The sequence below is a fragment of the Piliocolobus tephrosceles genome, chromosome 14, assembly GCF_002776525.5.
Source record: "Piliocolobus tephrosceles isolate RC106 chromosome 14, ASM277652v3, whole genome shotgun sequence".
Taxonomy (NCBI): domain Eukaryota; kingdom Metazoa; phylum Chordata; class Mammalia; order Primates; family Cercopithecidae; genus Piliocolobus; species Piliocolobus tephrosceles.
In genome coordinates, this window is record NC_045447.1 from 794757 (window position 1) to 811310 (window position 16554).

The following is a 16554-nucleotide window of genomic DNA, read 5'->3' on the forward strand; positions in this document are numbered from 1 at the left end:
CAGCACTTTGGGAGGCCGAGGCAGGCGGATCACAAGGTCAGGAGTTCGACACCATCCTGGCCAATATGGTGAAACCCCCATCTCTACTGAAAATACAAAAAATTAGCCAGGCATGGTGGCAGGCGCCTGTAGTCCCAGCTAGTCGGGAGGCTGAGGCAGGAGAATCGCTTGAACCCGGGAGGCAGAGGTTGCAGTGAGCCAACACCACGCCATTGCACTCTAGCCGGGGGGGGCCGGGGGGCGAGAAAAAAACCCCATCTCAAAAAAAAAAAAAAAAAAAAAAAGGAAGGACAACTTCCCAGACTCATTTTATAAGCCCAGCATTATCCCCATACAGAAACCAGGACTGAAAAAGAAAACTACGAAACTTTGTTGAACACAACTGCAAAAATCCTCAACAAACACGTTTGATTATCACTATCCATGGAAGCTACATGGTATAAAGTTGCTGCAAACACTGAATTAGTGAATATGCTAAACTATTGCTCCTAAGGGAAATGCAAAGTTACGTTCCTGCAAGCTTCTGGTCACGTTTTTGTCAAATGGTCAATATATTAATAAAACCTTCTTTTATGTGTATTTTTGTTTAAGGACACCTTAATTAATATGTATCGTGTCACTAACATTGAACTCATGGCCAACAGCACTAACTCTTGCACGAATGAAGCTTATCCAATGCGTGTTTTCTCTGTAAGGTGCATTTCAGCCTCCTTGCATTTCTGCACTATGCTGAGAGACCATTATGAACAGTGAAATCACCAAGAAAAAGCACAAACATGCACAAACATGACACCAAATATGCTACCAGAAAAGGGAGTCCTGATTGGGCACCCCAAGAGGTCTTCTTGGATCTCACACAGAAAGGAATTCATCTCCCCCCACCCTATTCCCCGCCCCCCAACACCCCCAGCCCCAGCCCGCCCCGCCCTGCGCCCTCCCCTGCGCCCTCCCCTGCCCCAGCCCGACCCCGACTAGGTCCATCTTCGGCCCCGCCTCAGCCCCACCAGCCCCCAGCCCCGGCCCCGCCCCACCCGCCCCCAGCCCCGCGCCTCTCCAGAGGCCGGCGCGGACCTACCCTGGGCAGCTGCCCCGGGACCCACGGCGAGCGGGAAGGGCGGAGTGGCTGCAAGTGGGAAACGGCCGACGCCGCGGGGCTGCAGGCGCCTCCTTCCCCGCCCCGGGCCCGGACCTTCGGGGTCACCTGACTCCGACCTGCCAGGGCCGGGCGGCGCGGGGGGCAAAGTCCGGGCCGGGGCCCTGAGCGCGCTGCAGGCGGTGCGGGGCGGGGTCCCGCAGTTCTGTCCCTCGCAGCTCCAGGCTTCTCCTCTGCTTCCCTCTCCTGCCTCCCAACCCCCGGCGGCGGGGCGACCCTGGGCGCCGGGACGGACCCGCGCGTGGGGGATGCGGGGAGACCCTGGGCGGGGGACCCAAGGGTGGAGGGGGCGGGGCGACCTTGGGCGCTGACCTCGGTCTGCGGGCCCTGGAGCCAGGTGCACAGCGCATCGCTGGAGGCCGTCACTGCCCCGCCCTTCCCACCCCAGCTGTCCCAGGGGCAGGGACCCAGGGGCAGGGAGAGGCTGGACGCCAGGTGCACCCGACACAGACACGCCTGAGCACAGCTTCAGCTTCCTCCTTGCTGCTCCGGGAAGTGGGCAGCCAGCCCAGGTGAGGGGCCAAGGGGCTGTCCTGGGGGGTTGCCCTGGTCTGGGGGGCTGTCCTGGTCTGGGGGACTGTTCTGTCTGAGGGGGGTCCTGGTCTGGGGGGCTGACCTGATCTAGGGGGCTGTCCTCATCTAGGGGGCTGTTCTGATCTGGGGGGCTGTTCTGATCTGGGGGGCTGTTCTGGTCTGGGGGGTTTTTTGAGTGTGGGGGAGGTTGCCCCATCCTCTTTGCCTTCCTGGAGGCTCAGGCCTGTGGGTCTCAGGTGGCTACATCAGGGTGTGGAGTCCCTGTGTTTCTGGCCCCTGTCACCTGTTTGTCCCTAGGAGGTGGCCTGTGGCCTGGGTGCCAGTTGGGGACACAGGCTGGGCCCTGTCTGGACTGGACCGGCCACCTGTCCTCTCTGAGCCTCTGTCATCTATCCTCCTTAAAATGGGCTTATATCCCCCCGACATACAGAATTGCGTGAGGACCCCACAGCATGTCCCACTTTCCATGTGCCCAGGAGCCCGAGGTCAGGACCAGGGCAGCACCCACGCCTGCCACTCCGTGTGGGTGCAACGTGTCCTGGGGGAACACGACAGGACACAGTCACATGGGGCTCAGGTGCCAGGACCTTGGAGGGAGTTTCTGGCTTTGACCACTCCTTTGGGCAGTGGTGTGAAATGGGGCTATATGTGGCACAGGATAGGCTGGGGTAGTTTGAGGGCTGAGACCCCTTGCTGGGCATCCGGGCAGAGGAGGAGGTGGACACCTGGGCCACAGGGCTAGAGAAACCCAGGCCCCTCAGATGGCATTCCTGGGTCCACCTCCCTCCCAGGGGCCATCTGGCGCCAGCTAAGAAGGTGCAGAGTCAGATTAGAGAAGCCTAGGGCTGGATTTCCAGAGAAACCGATGTCGTTAAGAAGCCTCACTTCTTCCTAGGATGACTGGCCTCACCCTGGGTTCACCCGCCACCCCTTGGCAACAGTCCCCAGGCAGCCCCCTCAGGGCTCCAGAGAGAAACCCCACCCTAGGAGAGCCTGGGGTGGGGGCTGCAGAGAGGAGGCAGAGCCCTGGGCCCCCAGTGCAGGCTGGAGCTGCTCCTGGGGAGGCTGGCACAGGACAGGCAGGACTAAAGGGTGGGGACACAGGGTGACCCCATCACATGGTGGGGGCAGCTCCGCCAGTCCCATCCAAGGGGGTCCGAGGGGGCTACTTGGATCCTGCTGAGGCTGTGTCTCCCGATGAGGCCCCTGCTGCCCCCCCCCACAGGGCCCTCTGATGCCCGTGGCACCTCCAACACGTGTGGATCACAGGGAGTGGTCCTTGGCCACAGGAGGCTGTCTGAGCCCCGGGGATGCCTCTAAGGCCAGTGGCTCTCCAGGGGTGCGTCTCCAGGGAGACGGGGAGCAAAGCCCCTGCCTCTGGAGGGCAGGGCGGGGACACCGAGTGCAGCCTGGGTGCCCACGGCCGTCCCCCCGCAGGAACCAGGACCACCTGCGCCATGGGGCTGTCCCGGAAGGAGCAGGTCTTCTTGGCCATACTGGGGGCCTCGGGGGTCTCGGGCCTCACTGCACTCATTCTCCTCCTGGTGGAGGCCACCAGCGTGCTCCTGCCCACAGACATCAAGGTGCGTGCCCGCCGGCAGGGGAGGCCGGGCTCGGTCCACAGGTATTGCCTCCCACTTATCCCACTGTCTCCCCAGTTTGGCATCGTGTTTGATGCGGGCTCCTCCCACACGTCCCTCTTCCTGTATCAGTGGCCGGCGGACAAGGAGAATGGCACTGGTGTGGTCAGCCAGGCCCTGGCCTGCCAGGTGGAAGGTTAGTGGGCAGTTCTGCAGCCCGGTGCTGGGATCTGCCTGTTGTTGCCTGGTTGGGATTTCCCAGATGCACAGAGAGGATTTGGAGAGGTTCAATGACAGCTGAGGTCCCGGTGAGCAGTCAGATTCTCATGGCCTGGCCTGGGTCTGCCCAGCGTCTGCTGCCTCCGGCCCTGACCCTCTCTGGCCCCTGGTGCTCCCCACCCTGGCACCATGTGGGGCTGGTGGCCGAGGTTGGTAGCCACGGGGGTCCTGCACTCCAGGATCTTGAGAGGGGAAAACAGGAGGCCCCAAATTTGTTTCCTGTGGGCTCTGGTAACAAATTACCACAAGTTGGGGACTTAAAACAATAGCACCTTATTTCTTAGCATTCTAGAAGTCTGAAAACAAGGTCTGGACAGGGCCGCACCCCTCCAGAGGATCTGGGTTAGGGTCCTTCCTGCTTCCTCTAGCCTGAGCGCTCCATGCAGCCCTTGGCTGGTGGCCACACCAGGGGTCAGGAGGTGGTCACGTCTTTGGGAGCTGCCTTTCAGCCCAGCCAGCCTGTGGGGTCTGGAGCTCTGTCCCTGGCTTGCTGTTCCAGGGCCTGGAATCTCTTCCTATACTTCTGACCCTGCACAGGCTGGTGAGAGCCTGCAGGGCTGCCTGGAGGAGGCGCTGGTGCTGATCCCAGAGGCCCAGCATCGGAAAACACCCATGTTTCTGGGGGCCACGGCTGGCATGAGGTTGCTCAGGTGAGGTGGGCATGGCCTTGGCACCCACAGGTCATGGTTGCAGAAGCCACGGTCTCAACCAGCGTGGCAGGCAGGGTGGGGCCAGGCCCAGACTTTCAGCCAGCTCCAGCCCCTGGTCCTCTGTGCCCAGGCAGAAGAACAGCTCTCAGGCCCGGGACATCTTTGCAGCAGTCACCCAGGTCCTGGGCCGGTCTCCCGTGGACTTTTGGGGTGCCGAGCTCCTGGCTGGGCAGGACGAAGGTGCCTTTGGTTGGATCACTGTCAACTATGGCTTGGAGACGCTGGTCAAGGTGCCACAGGCAGCCTGAGGGTGGGGGCTGGCCTGTGAGGGGCTGGTGTCTGGGGCTGGCTGACCAGGGCGGGGTCCGGGTAGCTGCTCTGAGCTGAGTGGCCCCTTCTGTGCCCAGTACTCCTTCACTGGAGAATGGATCCAGCCTCCGGAGGAGACACTGGTGGGTGCCCTGGACATGGGGGGCGCCTCCACCCAGATCACCTTTGTGCCCGGGGGCCCTATCTTGGACAAGAGCACCCAGGCCGATTTTCGCCTCTACGGCTCCAACTACAGCGTCTACACTCACAGCTACCTCTGCTTTGGGCGGGACCAGATGCTGAGCAGGCTCCTTGTGGGTCTGGTGCAGGTCAGCTGGCCCTGGGGAGGGTGCACGGGGCTGTGGGAACAGGGCTATGGGCACGGGGCTGGCATGGGTCATCCGGCCCCAGGAAGGGTGCACAGGGTATGGGAGTAGGGCTGGCGTGGGTCATCTAGCCCCAGGGAGGGGGCACAGTGTGCACAGGGCTGCGGGTGTGGGGCTGGTGCTCAGGCCTTCCTGCCCTCTGCAGAGCCGCCCGGCTGCCCTACTCCGTCACCCATGCTACCTCAGCGGCTACCAGACCACACTGGCCCTGGCCCCACTGTATGAGTCACCCTGTGTCCACACCACACCCCCCCTGAGCCTCCCCCAGAACCTCACAGTCGAAGGGACAGGCAACCCTGGGGCCTGCGTCTCAGCCATCCGGGAACTTTTCAACTTCTCCAGCTGCCAGGGCCAGGAGGACTGTGCCTTCGACGGCATCTACCAGCCCCCGCTGCAGGGCAAGTTCTACGTGAGCTCCCATGCCGCCCCCACCAGGGGTCCTGGCTTCCTTGTGGGGCCCCAGGTGCCCGTCTGACTGCAGCAGGCCCAGGAGGGGCCCAGGCTGGCTTGTGGGGGCTCTGGGAGCCCGGGTTGGGTGGGGATCGGACCCAGCGTAGCCACAGTGAAGCACAGCCGCCTCCTTCTCGCCCAGGCCTTCTCCAACTTCTACCACACCTTCCACTTCCTGAACCTCACCTCCGGGCAGTCCCTGAGCACGGTCAACACCACCATCTGGGAGTTTTGCCAGAGGCCCTGGAAACTGGTGGGTGAGCCCTGGGTTCCCTGGCTGCAGCGAGGGTCCCTGAGGGCGCAGGGCTGCCCCAGGCAGGATGCTGGAGCCTCATTCTGGGCAGCGCGGCCGGCAGGGCCAGGGGAGGCAGGGGCAGAGGACAGCTCTAGGCCGTGCCACTCCAGGTAGGAGGCTGTGGCCACAGCTGCGGCTGGGCCCAGTCTCTAGCCTGCCAAGAGGGGGCTGCAGCCCGCACCATTTAACTGGTCACTGGGGCCAGGGAGGGGCTCTCCACCACTGCCCAGCACCCTCTGGTTGTCTGGGTGTCAGGTTGGCCAGGGCAGATGGGGCGGTCCCCCCACGACTGAGGATCGGGGACCCTCACCTGGTGCCTTGGCCTCCTGGGCCCCAGGTGGAGGCCAGCTACCCTGGGCAGGACCGCTGGCTGCGAGACTACTGTGCCTCAGGCCTGTACATCCTCATCCTCCTGCATGAGGGCTACAGGTTCAGCGAGGAGACCTGGCCCAGTCTCGAGTTCCGAAAGCAGGTCAGGTGACTGCCTCCTCTGGGCGCGGGTGGGTCGTGGGCATGGGCGGGCCGTGGCCCTGGGGTAGCTGCCCCGCAGCCCTGAGCAGCCGTGTGTCCTGCAGGCGGGCGGTGTGGACATTGGCTGGACACTGGGCTACATGCTGAACCTGACCGGGATGATTCCAGCCGACGCACCGGCTCAGTTGTGGGCAGTGAGCTATGGCGTCTGGGTGGCCAAAGTGGTGTTCGTGGTGCTGACCCTGGTGGCGGTGGTGGGGGCTGCCTTGGTCCAGCTCTTCTGGTTGCAGGACTAGTGGGAGGCGGAGGTGGGCCCCCACAGAGCCCACAGGCAGCTGCGTCCCCGATGCTGGAGCCTTCCTGAGCCCTGAGCCCTGTGGGGCCTTGCTCTGTGGCTCTGCCCAAGGTCAGGTGACAGCCACCTCCAGGGCACCCTCGGGGTGGTGCTGTACACAGAGCTGCGTGGCCTCCCCTCCCGGCGTCCCTGGCGCCCGCCCCCTCCCACACTGGGCTTCCAGGGCCCTTGTTGCCTTCTGCACACAGGCCGTCAGGAATCATGGTGTCTGCAAGCTGTGTGACTGCAGGGCCACATACTGCCTGCAAAGGGGGCAAGACCACAGAGGCACAAGGGTCCTGCTCCTGACAGGGCCTCAGGAAGGGTGGAGAGGGGCGGAGGGGAGGGAGCTGCCTCACCTGGACCCCGCTCTGCCTGATGCTGCAGGAGCCCAGACCTGGGGGCTTCTCCTGGGCCAGCCCGGCCTCCCACACGCACTTGGAGGGTTACACTGCAGTGAGGGTTGTTTTTATTAAAAGCATCATGTACACAGCATTGCTAGGGCTGATCTCCCTGCTGGGATTGGGGCAGGCGGCCAGGGGCTCCTGACATCCGAGGGCCAGCGGGGACCACGAAGCACTTGGGGAAGATGCCGATGCGGCCGTCACAATGGCCCTCCAGCCATGCCTCGTCCACTGCAAGGGGGACGTTGGGCTCTGCAGGGCGCTACCCAGACGTGGCACCCAGACGCCTCTGGGTGCCATGTCTGCTCATGGCATAGGCCAAGCCGTAAGCCCCCCACACCCCGGGTACCCCAGTGCTGCCTGGGAAGGGCCATGCCCACCCTACCTTCACACAGGACGTCCACCGTGTCCCCCTGTCGGAAGCCCAGGTCCTCTGGTCCCTGGGCTGAGTAGCCGTACTGGGCCACCACCTGGTAGAGGACCGGCCGGCCCCCAGCTCCCTGTTGCAGGAGAGTGGGCTGCAGGTCGGGCCGGGCACTGGGAGAAGGGGCCTCCACTGCCCCTCAGGGTGCCCCTGCCCTGCCCTCGGCTCACCCTGCACTGCAGCTGCAGCCCCCTGGGGCCGGCAGCCGCGTCCAGCCAGGCCCTCTGCAGCAACTCCTCCTCGGCGATGGGGACCCACTGCCCATCCTCACCTGGGGCTTGGTAACTGCAAAGAGGTTTCTCAGAGGGGGCCTTCAGGGTGGGGCCTGCAGGGAGGACGGTGACCTCTGCCACCCCCTCTTCCAGCAGCTGCCTCAGTCGGGGCGGTGCCCAGCGCAGAGTCCACCCCCACCCCTGCCCAGCTCCGCCGCAGCCAGCAGGGGCTTTCTGGCCCACCTGAGTTGCCCAAGCTGGGCCTGGTGAGGGAGGGCCTGGCCCAGCAGTGCCCGCAGGCTAGACAAGTCGGCTCCTCTTCGCGCCCTCAGGGCCACGGTGAAGGCGCACTGCACAGTGACAGTCACCAGGGGCTCAGAGCCCCCTGCACCTGTTCCCTGGGGCCAGGCAGGAGGGGGAGGGATGGCCACTGAGGCCCAGGGTCTGGTCAGGGCCGTCTTCAGCCCGAGGGGTGTGGGCAGAGACTGGGCAGGTGAGGGGGGCTTGCAAGCCTTGATTCTGAGGGATGGGGTTTGGCCTCGGCCTCCCTCAGGTGACTGACAGGTGAAGGTTCTGGAGCCTCTTACCCCAGCACCCGCGGGGTCCTCACAGGGGCCAGGGCCAGACCCCCCCGTTGCTGGCGGCCCTGCAGGACAGAGTAAGGACTGACACAGCCACTCCCACAGTGGGCCCTGTGGGTGGAGGGGCAGCCAGCATCTGTGCGACAGCAGCTTCCTCCCTCACCCGGGGACCCCAGTGCTGAGGACCCCCATACCTGGGGAGAGAGGAGCCTGTTTGCCAACTTGCTCCACCTGGGGCCTCTGCAAGAGAAGCACAGGCTGGGTGGGCCGGGGTGGTCAGGTGCTGAAGGCTGGTACTGTCCTAGCAGAGCCCACGGCAAGGGTGTGGCCTGTGTGCCCGGCCAGCGCCCAGTAGGTGGCCTGCCCACAGTCAGCTGCCTTAGGATGGGGCTGCGTCCCTGCAGGCCTAGAGGCTGCCTGTCACCAGGAGGGAGCACCGCGTCCCCCCAGGCCCACCGAGGTGGCAGCTCAAGGTGGGTGGGCTCCCCAGTGACCCCAGGAAGCTGAGGACCCAGTCCCTGGCCCCCGGCCTCTGTGTGGGCTGCACATTAACTGTGCGCCATGAGTTGGGCACCAAGGAGGGGACGAGTTCACCGCCTGTAAGTCACAAAGTCACAGCCTGGCACTGGCTGGACCCTGAGGGTCAGGTGGTGGTGGTGGTGGTGTTGTTTGAGATGGAATCTCGCTGTCGCCCAGGCTGGAGTGCAGTGGCCGGATCTCAGCTCACTGCAAGCTTCGCCTCCTGGATTCACACCATTCTCCTGCCTCAGCCTCCTCAGTAGCTGGGACTACAAGCGGCCGCCACCACGCCTGGCTAATTTTTTGTATTTTTAGCAGAGATGGGGTTTCACCATGTTAGCCAGGCTGGTCTCGATCTCCTTACCTTGTGATCTGCCCGCCTCGGCCTCCCAAAGTGCTGGGAATACAGCGTGAGCCACCGCGCCCGGCCTTTTCTTTTCTTTCCTTTTTTTTTTTTTTGAGATAGGGTCTTGCTGTATCACCCAGGCCAGAGTGGAGTGGCACTGTCACGGCTCACTGCAGCCTCCACCTCCCAGGCTCAAGCGATCCTCCCACCTCAGCCTCCCACAGTGTTGGGATTACGGACATGAGCTGGTGTGCCCTGGCCTCAATTGTAACTTACTAGATTTATCAGATGGTTGAAGTTGCCTTAGGTTAGGAAGGATAAGGGCTTAAAGGCCCATCATTGGAACTGGGCGAATAGTTCCAGACCCAGAGGGAATTGAGGGAAGCAGAGCTTGGAGGGCGCCCTTGCCTCTGGGATGCCACAGTTAAACTGGAAGTGGGCATCCGTAAAGACAGAGTGCCGGGGCTGCTTCTGACCACATCCTCAGATGCGCCCAGCGTGAAATGCAGGTGCCTTCTCTGGGCCTCCTGAATCCTGCAGCAGAGCCCCCGCCCACGGCTGCCACCCTGGGAGCAGCTGGGTTCCTGCCTTCCTCTGCCTCTCCCTAGGTGCCAGGGGCGTCTGGGAGGACTGGGGAGATGGAGTCGCTGCTGGGCCTCCATGTCGGGGCGGGAGCCTTGGGGCCCCTCCAGAGCTGTCCTGCCTCCTGTCCCCAGCTGGATCACTCCTGGTCACTCCCACCCCAGTGGGAGAGGAGGGGCCATGGCCAGCCTGAGGTGGTCCTGGGGGCTGAGGGCCTGCAGGGCTACCTGGATGTCTCCACTCTCCTCTCTCCAGGAGAGAGACACCACCTCTCGCCTGCCCTGATGGCCAGCGCCCCCTCGCCTCGGGCACAGCCAGGCACTCTCCCATCTGGCTGGGCTGGGCCAGGACCACGGGTGAGCCTGGCCCCATCTACCCCGCAGTGAGCTGCTCCCTCCACCCTCGTGTTGGTTCCACTGTGGTCCCTGGTCCGCAGAGGCAGCAGAAGCACCGACCCCCAGCAGGGGAAGAGGCCCAGGCCTATGAACCTGCTCCTGGTAGGCAGTCGACGTGCAGCGGTCAGCACCGACCTCTGTCTCTGCATTGAGGGGGCCCTGGTGGGTGCCAGCTCTTGGGGAGTCCATGATTGGGGACCTGGGAAGAGGAGGGAGGCTCTCAGGCCCAGCCCATCTGAGTGCCCTCCTGTGCCCGGCCCAAATGGTCCCATGGTGAGGGCCTCTGCCCGCAGGAAAGGGATGTGCTCGCAGGGCCCAGCTGGCCCCTCCTACCTGGCATCGAGGTTCACTCCCAGTCCCTGTGGATACAAAGCAACAACCTTGCTCTGGTAAAGGGTCGGGGGCTGCCCTCCCTCCTCCCGAACTTTGAAGAGTGGTTTCCCCAGGTCTCACACAGGGATGGGATGGCCACCCCACACCTCCCATCAGAGGAACTTTGCGGCCCAAGGACTCCGAGCTTGTGTAGTGTTTTTTTCCCACAAAGCTGGGTGAGGCCAGGTGGGGCCTGAGGGGCCGCACACCCACCTGTGGCTGCTGAGGGCGGACACCCCACCGCTGGTCATCGGGGATGGCAGAGGCCACCACCTGGAGGGGACAGTGGGGGCTCTGGGTCAGGGATCAGTGGCCCGGTGGGGTCTGCTCCCTGAAGCCTGCCCCACCGTACCCGGCAGCTGTAAGTCCCGGGGGGCTGGGCAACAGCTGCCCACGCCCGGCCCTGGTCTGCCACCATGGAGGGAAATGTCTGATGGAAGGAAACATCTGCTGCAATATTAACTTACTTTTAGCACAACTTTTTCTTTTTTTTTTTTTTGAGACGAAGTCTCTCTCAGTTGCCCAGGCTGGAGTGCAGTGGCCTGATCTCAGCTCACTGCAAGCTCCGCCTCCTGGGTTCATGCCATTCTCCTGCCTCAGCCTCCCAAGTAGCTGGGACTACAGGCGCCACCGCCATGCCTGGCTAATTTTTTGCATTTTTAGTAGAGACAGGTTTTCACCGTGTTAGCCAGGATGGTCTCGATCTTCTGACCTCGTGATCCGCCCGCCTCCGCCTCCCAAAGTGCTGGGATTACAGGCCTGAGCCACTGCGCCCACGTTTAGCACAACTTTAAAAACATTTTTGTTTCTTATAAACAGCCCTCTACTGTGATATGCGGACTCTAAGTTGATGCATTAACACAGCTCAGAGCCCGGTTTCGCCCACCCCTAGGCCTCCCGCGCTGGGCAGCTGCACTGGGCCACACTGGGGTCGGCCTCCCGGGAGCAGTGCAGGCAACTGAGGGGGCGTGGTCAGTCAGGGGGCGTGACCAGTCAGGGGGCGTGGTCACTCAGGGCCATGGCCAGCCAAGGGTGACCCAGTCTTTGTCCACCAGGAGTTCTTCTCCACGTTTCACCCCCTGCCTTTGGGGGTGAGCAGCTCCCCATTCCTGTGAGTCTAGGGGTGCTGCCTGGCCCTGACCCAAGTGTGGGCGTGACGTGGCCCAGACCGTCGGACTGCAGCCCCCGCCCCCATGAGACCTTGCTTTCTGTGGCAGGGACACAGGGACCCCCTCTGGGACGTTGTTATCTGTGGCAGGGACACAGGGACCCCCCCGGGACCTCGCTATCTGTGGCAGGGACACAGGGAGACACAAAGGCACGAAGGGATGCAGACAGACGCAGGGACCCTGGGAGGCTGCAAGGCTGTGGCTGTGGCCATGGCTCAGGCTGGGTGGGGGGTGGCACCCGAAGGTTCCTTGTTGGGAGAGCTGGAGCCCCCTCCTATGCAGCTGGCTCTAGTGGGCTCTGCCTCCAAGTTGACAGCCCCATTTGGGGCACTGCCCCCCTGCCCTGGGTGCCAGTTTGAGGATGGCTGTGGGCCCACTCTCTACCCTCCACTCTCTACCCTCCTGGCCTTTACAGTGGCCTGGACTGCACACCCCTCCTTCCCTGGGAACACAGGTTGAGGGCTCAGCACCAGCTGCAATGCCCCAGGACGCCGCCCCCATCTTTACCTTGGCCTTGCCCAGGAAATCCACAGGCTCCAGGTGCTCCAGATGCCAGCGGTGGGGCCGGAAGACCTCGCCCCTGGGAACCTGCCGTGGCGGCAGCGAGCCCTGTCTCTGGAGGGGGTGGGCATCCAGCACACGCAGATGGAGTGACCAACCAGGCCTGCAGCTGCAGGGCCCCTGCGCCTTGGAGCAGCAGGGGCTGCTTGGGCCCCCCGCCCCCTTCCCGCAGGCCACAGGAAGCCCCCGCATGGCACCTGAAAGTGGGCACTAGGGCCATCTCCCTCCAGAAGCTTCTTCATCTCATGAAATTGGTCTTGAGGGGCTGTGGTAGGCACCAGCCCAAAACCATGACGGGGCTGGCACTCCTCACCTGCACTTGGTCCAGGGCTGAATCCAGGCTATTCAGGGATCCCTCTGGCCAGTTGGACATGGCCTCCCTTAGGCTGCCGGCCGCCTCTGTCCAGAGCCCCAGCTGGCACTGTGCCGATGCCACATTGTATAGCACCTGGGAGTGGGGCCAAGGTGATGGCAGGGGCCTGAATCCCCACCCAGACTCTCCCCCGTTCCCCCACCCAGCTCCTCCCTCAGTCCTCCCACCCAGCCCCTCCCCCAATTCTTCCACCCAGCTCCTCCCTCAGTCCTCCCACCCAGCCCCTCCCCCAATTCTTCCACCCAGCTCCTCCCTCAATCCTCCTACCCGGCCCCTCCCCCATCCTCCCACTGAGCTCCTCTCCCAATCCTCCCACCTGGCCCCTCCCCTGGTCCCCCCCACCCGTCCCCTCCCCCAGTTCCCCTACCCGGCCCCTCCCCTGCACCATTCTGTGTCCTGGGCTGGCGGGCACCCACCTGACTTTAACCCTGGCTGCAGACCCACACTGGTGGGCTTTCCCTTCCAACTTTCCATCCTAAGACAATGCTATTCCCAGAAGGCTTCAGGGCGGTGCGTTACCGGGGTCTGGTGGGGGGACCCTCTCAGTGCCCCTCCCTCAGTGCCAACACGTTCCAGGCAGCCAGGAAAGGGCTGGGGGCACAGTGGAGGGTGGGCACAACCCCCTGCCTGCTCCCTGCCCACCCAGCGGCCTTTCGCCTCTGCCCTCCTCCTGGGTGGAGCCACCCCTGGTGGCCTGAAATAGCACAAAATGGTCCCTCCACCTCCACTGCCACCAGAACCTCCTGTGGGTCAACGAGTGGCCAGGGGATTCCATGGCACCAAGAGCTTCGGGCAGAGACACTGCCCAGTCCACAGGGCCCTCCTGTGACGGTGCCGTCACCCATGGACACCCCACAGCCAGCAGCACAGTGAGCCCTGCCCGGCCTCACCTCCCAGGCTTGCAGCTTGAACCGCAGGCCCAGCTGTGTGTAGTCGATGGCAGCGTGGCCCCTCAGCTGTGCCAGGGCCAGCCGGAAGTCAGACAGAGCCTCCTGGAACCTGTGGGCAGCCGGGGTCCCCTAAGCGGCGCACAGCGGAGACGGGGCTGGGGCTGGGCAGTTTTCACATCCAGCCCTGCTCCAGCGCCCCCCAACACCTGGTTCCAAGGAGACCTGAAGGAAGGCAGTGCAGTGCCTGTCTCCACACTCAGGTCTGGGTACTGTGGGCCAGGGGTCCAGGCACATGTGTGCTGAGTGGGTGTGGGGGTCACCGTGTGCTGGGGCTCCAGCATTTTCCCAGCTCAGACTCAGCTTCCTGGGCCCCTGCCTGCCCCCAAGCCTCTCTTCTGAACTGTGCATAGCACCCTGGTTATTTCCCTCCCTCTTCACAGGCCCCCACCCCAAGGGGGCAACCTCTCCAAACTCTGAGCCTCCTTCCAAGCCTTGCTGGAGCTCTCCAGCGCCTGCCGGAAACGCTTCCCCTTCAGGCGGGCTTCCCGTGCCCATCTGAATGAGAGGCTGCCCCCAGAGGGGTCTGGGTGGTCATCCAGAAAGGCAGAGTCCCACAGCCATCATCCCGAATGCGGGCTCCTCAGTCAAGGAAGAGATGGCTTTTGCGTTTACCTGCCTTTCTGAAAGGCAAAATATCTTGAGATCCTGGCTCTCTGGGCGACTGCATATGTTGTGGCCCCTGAAGCCTTTGATGGATCTTGTTAGAAGACGGGTTGTTCATCCTGGTGTTTTGATGACCAGTGATAAAGCCAGGTGCACACAATCACCATCCAGAGTCTACGCACATACGTCTTCCCCCTTCTGACCTAGCCCCTCACAAGCACTGTCGTCTGCTTGTAGCTGTCACACCCGTGAGCCTGTCGCTAGAGTGCATGAATTTGTGCTTGAAAAAATACGTTGGCCGGGCGCGGTGGCTCAAGCCTGTAATCCCAGCACTTTGGGAGGCCGAGACAGGCGGATCACGAGGTCAGGAGATCGAGACCATCCTGGCTAACACGGTGAAACCCCGTCTCTACTGAAAAATACAAAAAAACTAGCCAGGCAAGGTGGCGGGCGCCTGTAGTCCCAGCTACTCGGGAGGCTGAGGCAGGAGAATGGCGTGAACCCGGGAGGTGGAGCTTGCAGTGAGCTGAGATCCGGCCACTGCACTCCAGCCTGGGCGACAGAGCAAGACAGAGACTCCATCTTAGAAAAAAAAAGGAAAAAATATGTATGTTGGCAGGGTGCGGTGGCTCAAGCCTGTAATCCCAGCACTTTGGGAGGCCGAGGCGGGCGGCTAGTTTTTTGTATTTTTTAGTAGAGATGGGGTTTCACCGGGTTAGCCAAGATGGTCTCGATCTCCTGACCTTGTGATCCGCCCGTCTCGGCCTCCCAAAGTGCTGTGATTACAGGCTTGAGCCACCGTGCCGGCCTCATTCCTCCTTTAGGAAGGGACATGGTGCAGAGGGCCCAGGTGAGCAGTGAGGACCCGACCACCTGTGTTCAAGGGTGGTGTTCAGCAGAGGTGAGGGCCACAGTCTCTGCGCAGGTTTCCCTGGAGCCAGGAACCATGGAGGAGGGGGTGGGCAAGAGGAGGGAGCAGGTGGAGAGGGAGGCGGGGGGAGTGCAGGAGTGGACTCTGCAGGGAGACAAAGGGCCGTCAGAGAAGGAACAAGGCACCCCTGTACTCACCTCGCCAGCTGGAAGTTGGCCACTCCTCGCTGGAAGAAGCCAACCGCCATGCAGGTGTCCTTGGTCACGGCTTGGTCAAATGCCTGGGAACAAAAATGCCCACAGGATGCCAAGGTCCGTAACCTGGTCACACAGCATCACGGATACAGTGTGATCGGTGTCAGGGCCACAGAATCCCATCAGCCCCTCTTGCTCCTGTCTAGGGACCTTTGGAGGCTCCTGCCTGGGCAGGGCTGTTGCCACTCAGGCTGCCACAGCCCACACAACCCCAACCCATCCAGGGTGCAAAGCCCACTGAGGTGCTGCTAAAATCGATTTGTTTACCGTGAGCACAAGGACAGAGGCTGGAAAAAAGTGTTCCAGTGTGTTAATAATAGTTACCTTGGGGGGTGGGGTTATACTTTTGTCTTTTAAAAATCCTTTTTTTTTTTTTTTTTTTTTTGACACGAGGTCTCGCTCTGTCACTCAGGCTGGAGTGCAGCGGCTCAATCTCGGCTCACTACTGCCTCCACCTCTGGGTTCAAGAGATTCTCAAACTCCTGACCTCAGACGACCTTGGATGTCACATACTGGAGATGAGATAACACAGCCCAGATCCCAGAATCACCAGTTAAAGAACTGCATTACAGGCCGGGCATGTTAGCCTACGCCTGTAATCCTAGCAGTTTGGGAGGCCGAGGCAGGCGGACCACGAGGTCAGGAGTTCGAGACCAGCCTGGCCAACGTGGTGAAACCCTGTCTCTACTAAAAATACAAAAATGAGCTGGGCATGGCGGTACGCGCTTGTAGTCCCAGCTACTCGGGAGGCTGAGGCAGCAGAATCGCTTAAACCAGGGAGGCGCATGTTGCAATGAGCCGAGATCATGCCACTGCACTCCAGCCTGCAAGACAGAGCGAGATTCCGTCTCAAAACATAAAATAAAAATCCTTTTTGAATAGTTCATGCAAAATGACACACTAGAAATCTACTAGAATCAGAAAGAATAACACACATGTCTTCATGGGTTTATCTGTGTGTAAAGCACAGCTCTTCCTTAAACCAGACTCAGAAAGCACATAGAATGTTCTGAACGGGGACTGTGGCCATCAGTTAAATGTGTGTGACAGGAAGGGTGCTATGGCCTCTCTTTCCCAAATCTGGCTGAGCGGGGTCTCATTGCTGAACCAAGTTCACACAGGCGTGAAGTGTGGTGGCTGAGCACAGGCACGCAGCCCTGATGTGGGGTGGCTGCTCAGGGCCGGCAGAACCCACCTGTCTTCCCCAAGCATCACACAAGGCTCCTACCAAGAGACAGCAGTTCCAGCAACACCCTCTGCACCCTGGCCTGCCCCTCAGATGATCGTTTTTATGAATCATAGCTGTTCCATCCTCTTTCCTAAGTTCCTATATTCCTAATAGCATATGCTGTGATTAGTTGTATTGACTTTCACCGTGTCCTCTCTCTGTAGTGAAACCAGGCATATGAGCACGAGATGACTGGGTTAGCTCCAAACATAGGATTTGTTGCTGAACCACCTGGTGTCTAATGATTACATTCTCTTTCTTGGATAACA

The 16554-nt window shown here is 61.8% G+C and overlaps 2 protein-coding genes across 8 annotated transcripts in view; one reads left to right on the plus strand and one right to left on the minus strand.

Annotated features, from left to right (window-relative positions):
- Positions 1 to 1486: 1486 nt before the first annotated feature.
- Positions 1487 to 6936, plus strand: ENTPD8 (ectonucleoside triphosphate diphosphohydrolase 8). Of its 2 annotated transcripts, XM_023227689.3 has the most exons (10): positions 1587 to 1665; positions 3125 to 3270; positions 3346 to 3463; positions 4046 to 4196; positions 4327 to 4486; positions 4604 to 4834; positions 5037 to 5300; positions 5484 to 5594; positions 5974 to 6108; positions 6212 to 6936. In XM_023227689.3, exons 2-10 carry the CDS (start codon positions 3145 to 3147, stop codon positions 6401 to 6403), a joined length of 1488 nt encoding a protein of 495 aa, XP_023083457.1. In that variant the 5' UTR covers positions 1587 to 1665; positions 3125 to 3144; the 3' UTR covers positions 6404 to 6936. The 2 variants fall into 2 exon arrangements, with proteins under 2 accessions (XP_023083458.1, XP_023083457.1); XM_023227690.2 differs by lacking the exon at positions 5484 to 5594 and having other exon boundaries at positions 1487 to 1665.
- The window catches only part of NOXA1 (NADPH oxidase activator 1), an 11400-nt gene continuing 1739 nt past the window's right edge, over positions 6894 to 16554 (minus strand). For 3 of the 6 annotated variants that reach the window (XM_026457515.1, XM_026457517.1, XM_026457518.1), the window contains 12 exons: positions 15001 to 15083; positions 13270 to 13378; positions 12320 to 12454; positions 11953 to 12060; positions 10490 to 10549; positions 10238 to 10263; positions 9998 to 10103; positions 8257 to 8302; positions 7725 to 8127; positions 7440 to 7554; positions 7231 to 7345; positions 6894 to 7076 (listed from right to left, as the gene is read on the minus strand). In XM_026457515.1, coding sequence (XP_026313300.1) covers positions 6940 to 7076; positions 7231 to 7345; positions 7440 to 7554; positions 7725 to 8127; positions 8257 to 8302; positions 9998 to 10103; positions 10238 to 10263; positions 10490 to 10549; positions 11953 to 12060; positions 12320 to 12454; positions 13270 to 13378; positions 15001 to 15083 — 1443 coding nt within the window. In that variant the 3' untranslated portion in view covers positions 6894 to 6939. Of the gene's footprint in view, positions 7077 to 7230; positions 7346 to 7439; positions 7555 to 7724; positions 8128 to 8256; positions 8303 to 9997; positions 10104 to 10237; positions 10264 to 10489; positions 10550 to 11952; positions 12061 to 12319; positions 12455 to 12795; positions 12905 to 13269; positions 13492 to 15000; positions 15084 to 16554 lie in introns of those variants that run through there. The other 3 variants (XM_026457516.1, XM_026457519.1, XM_026457520.1) reach the window with 3 other exon arrangements.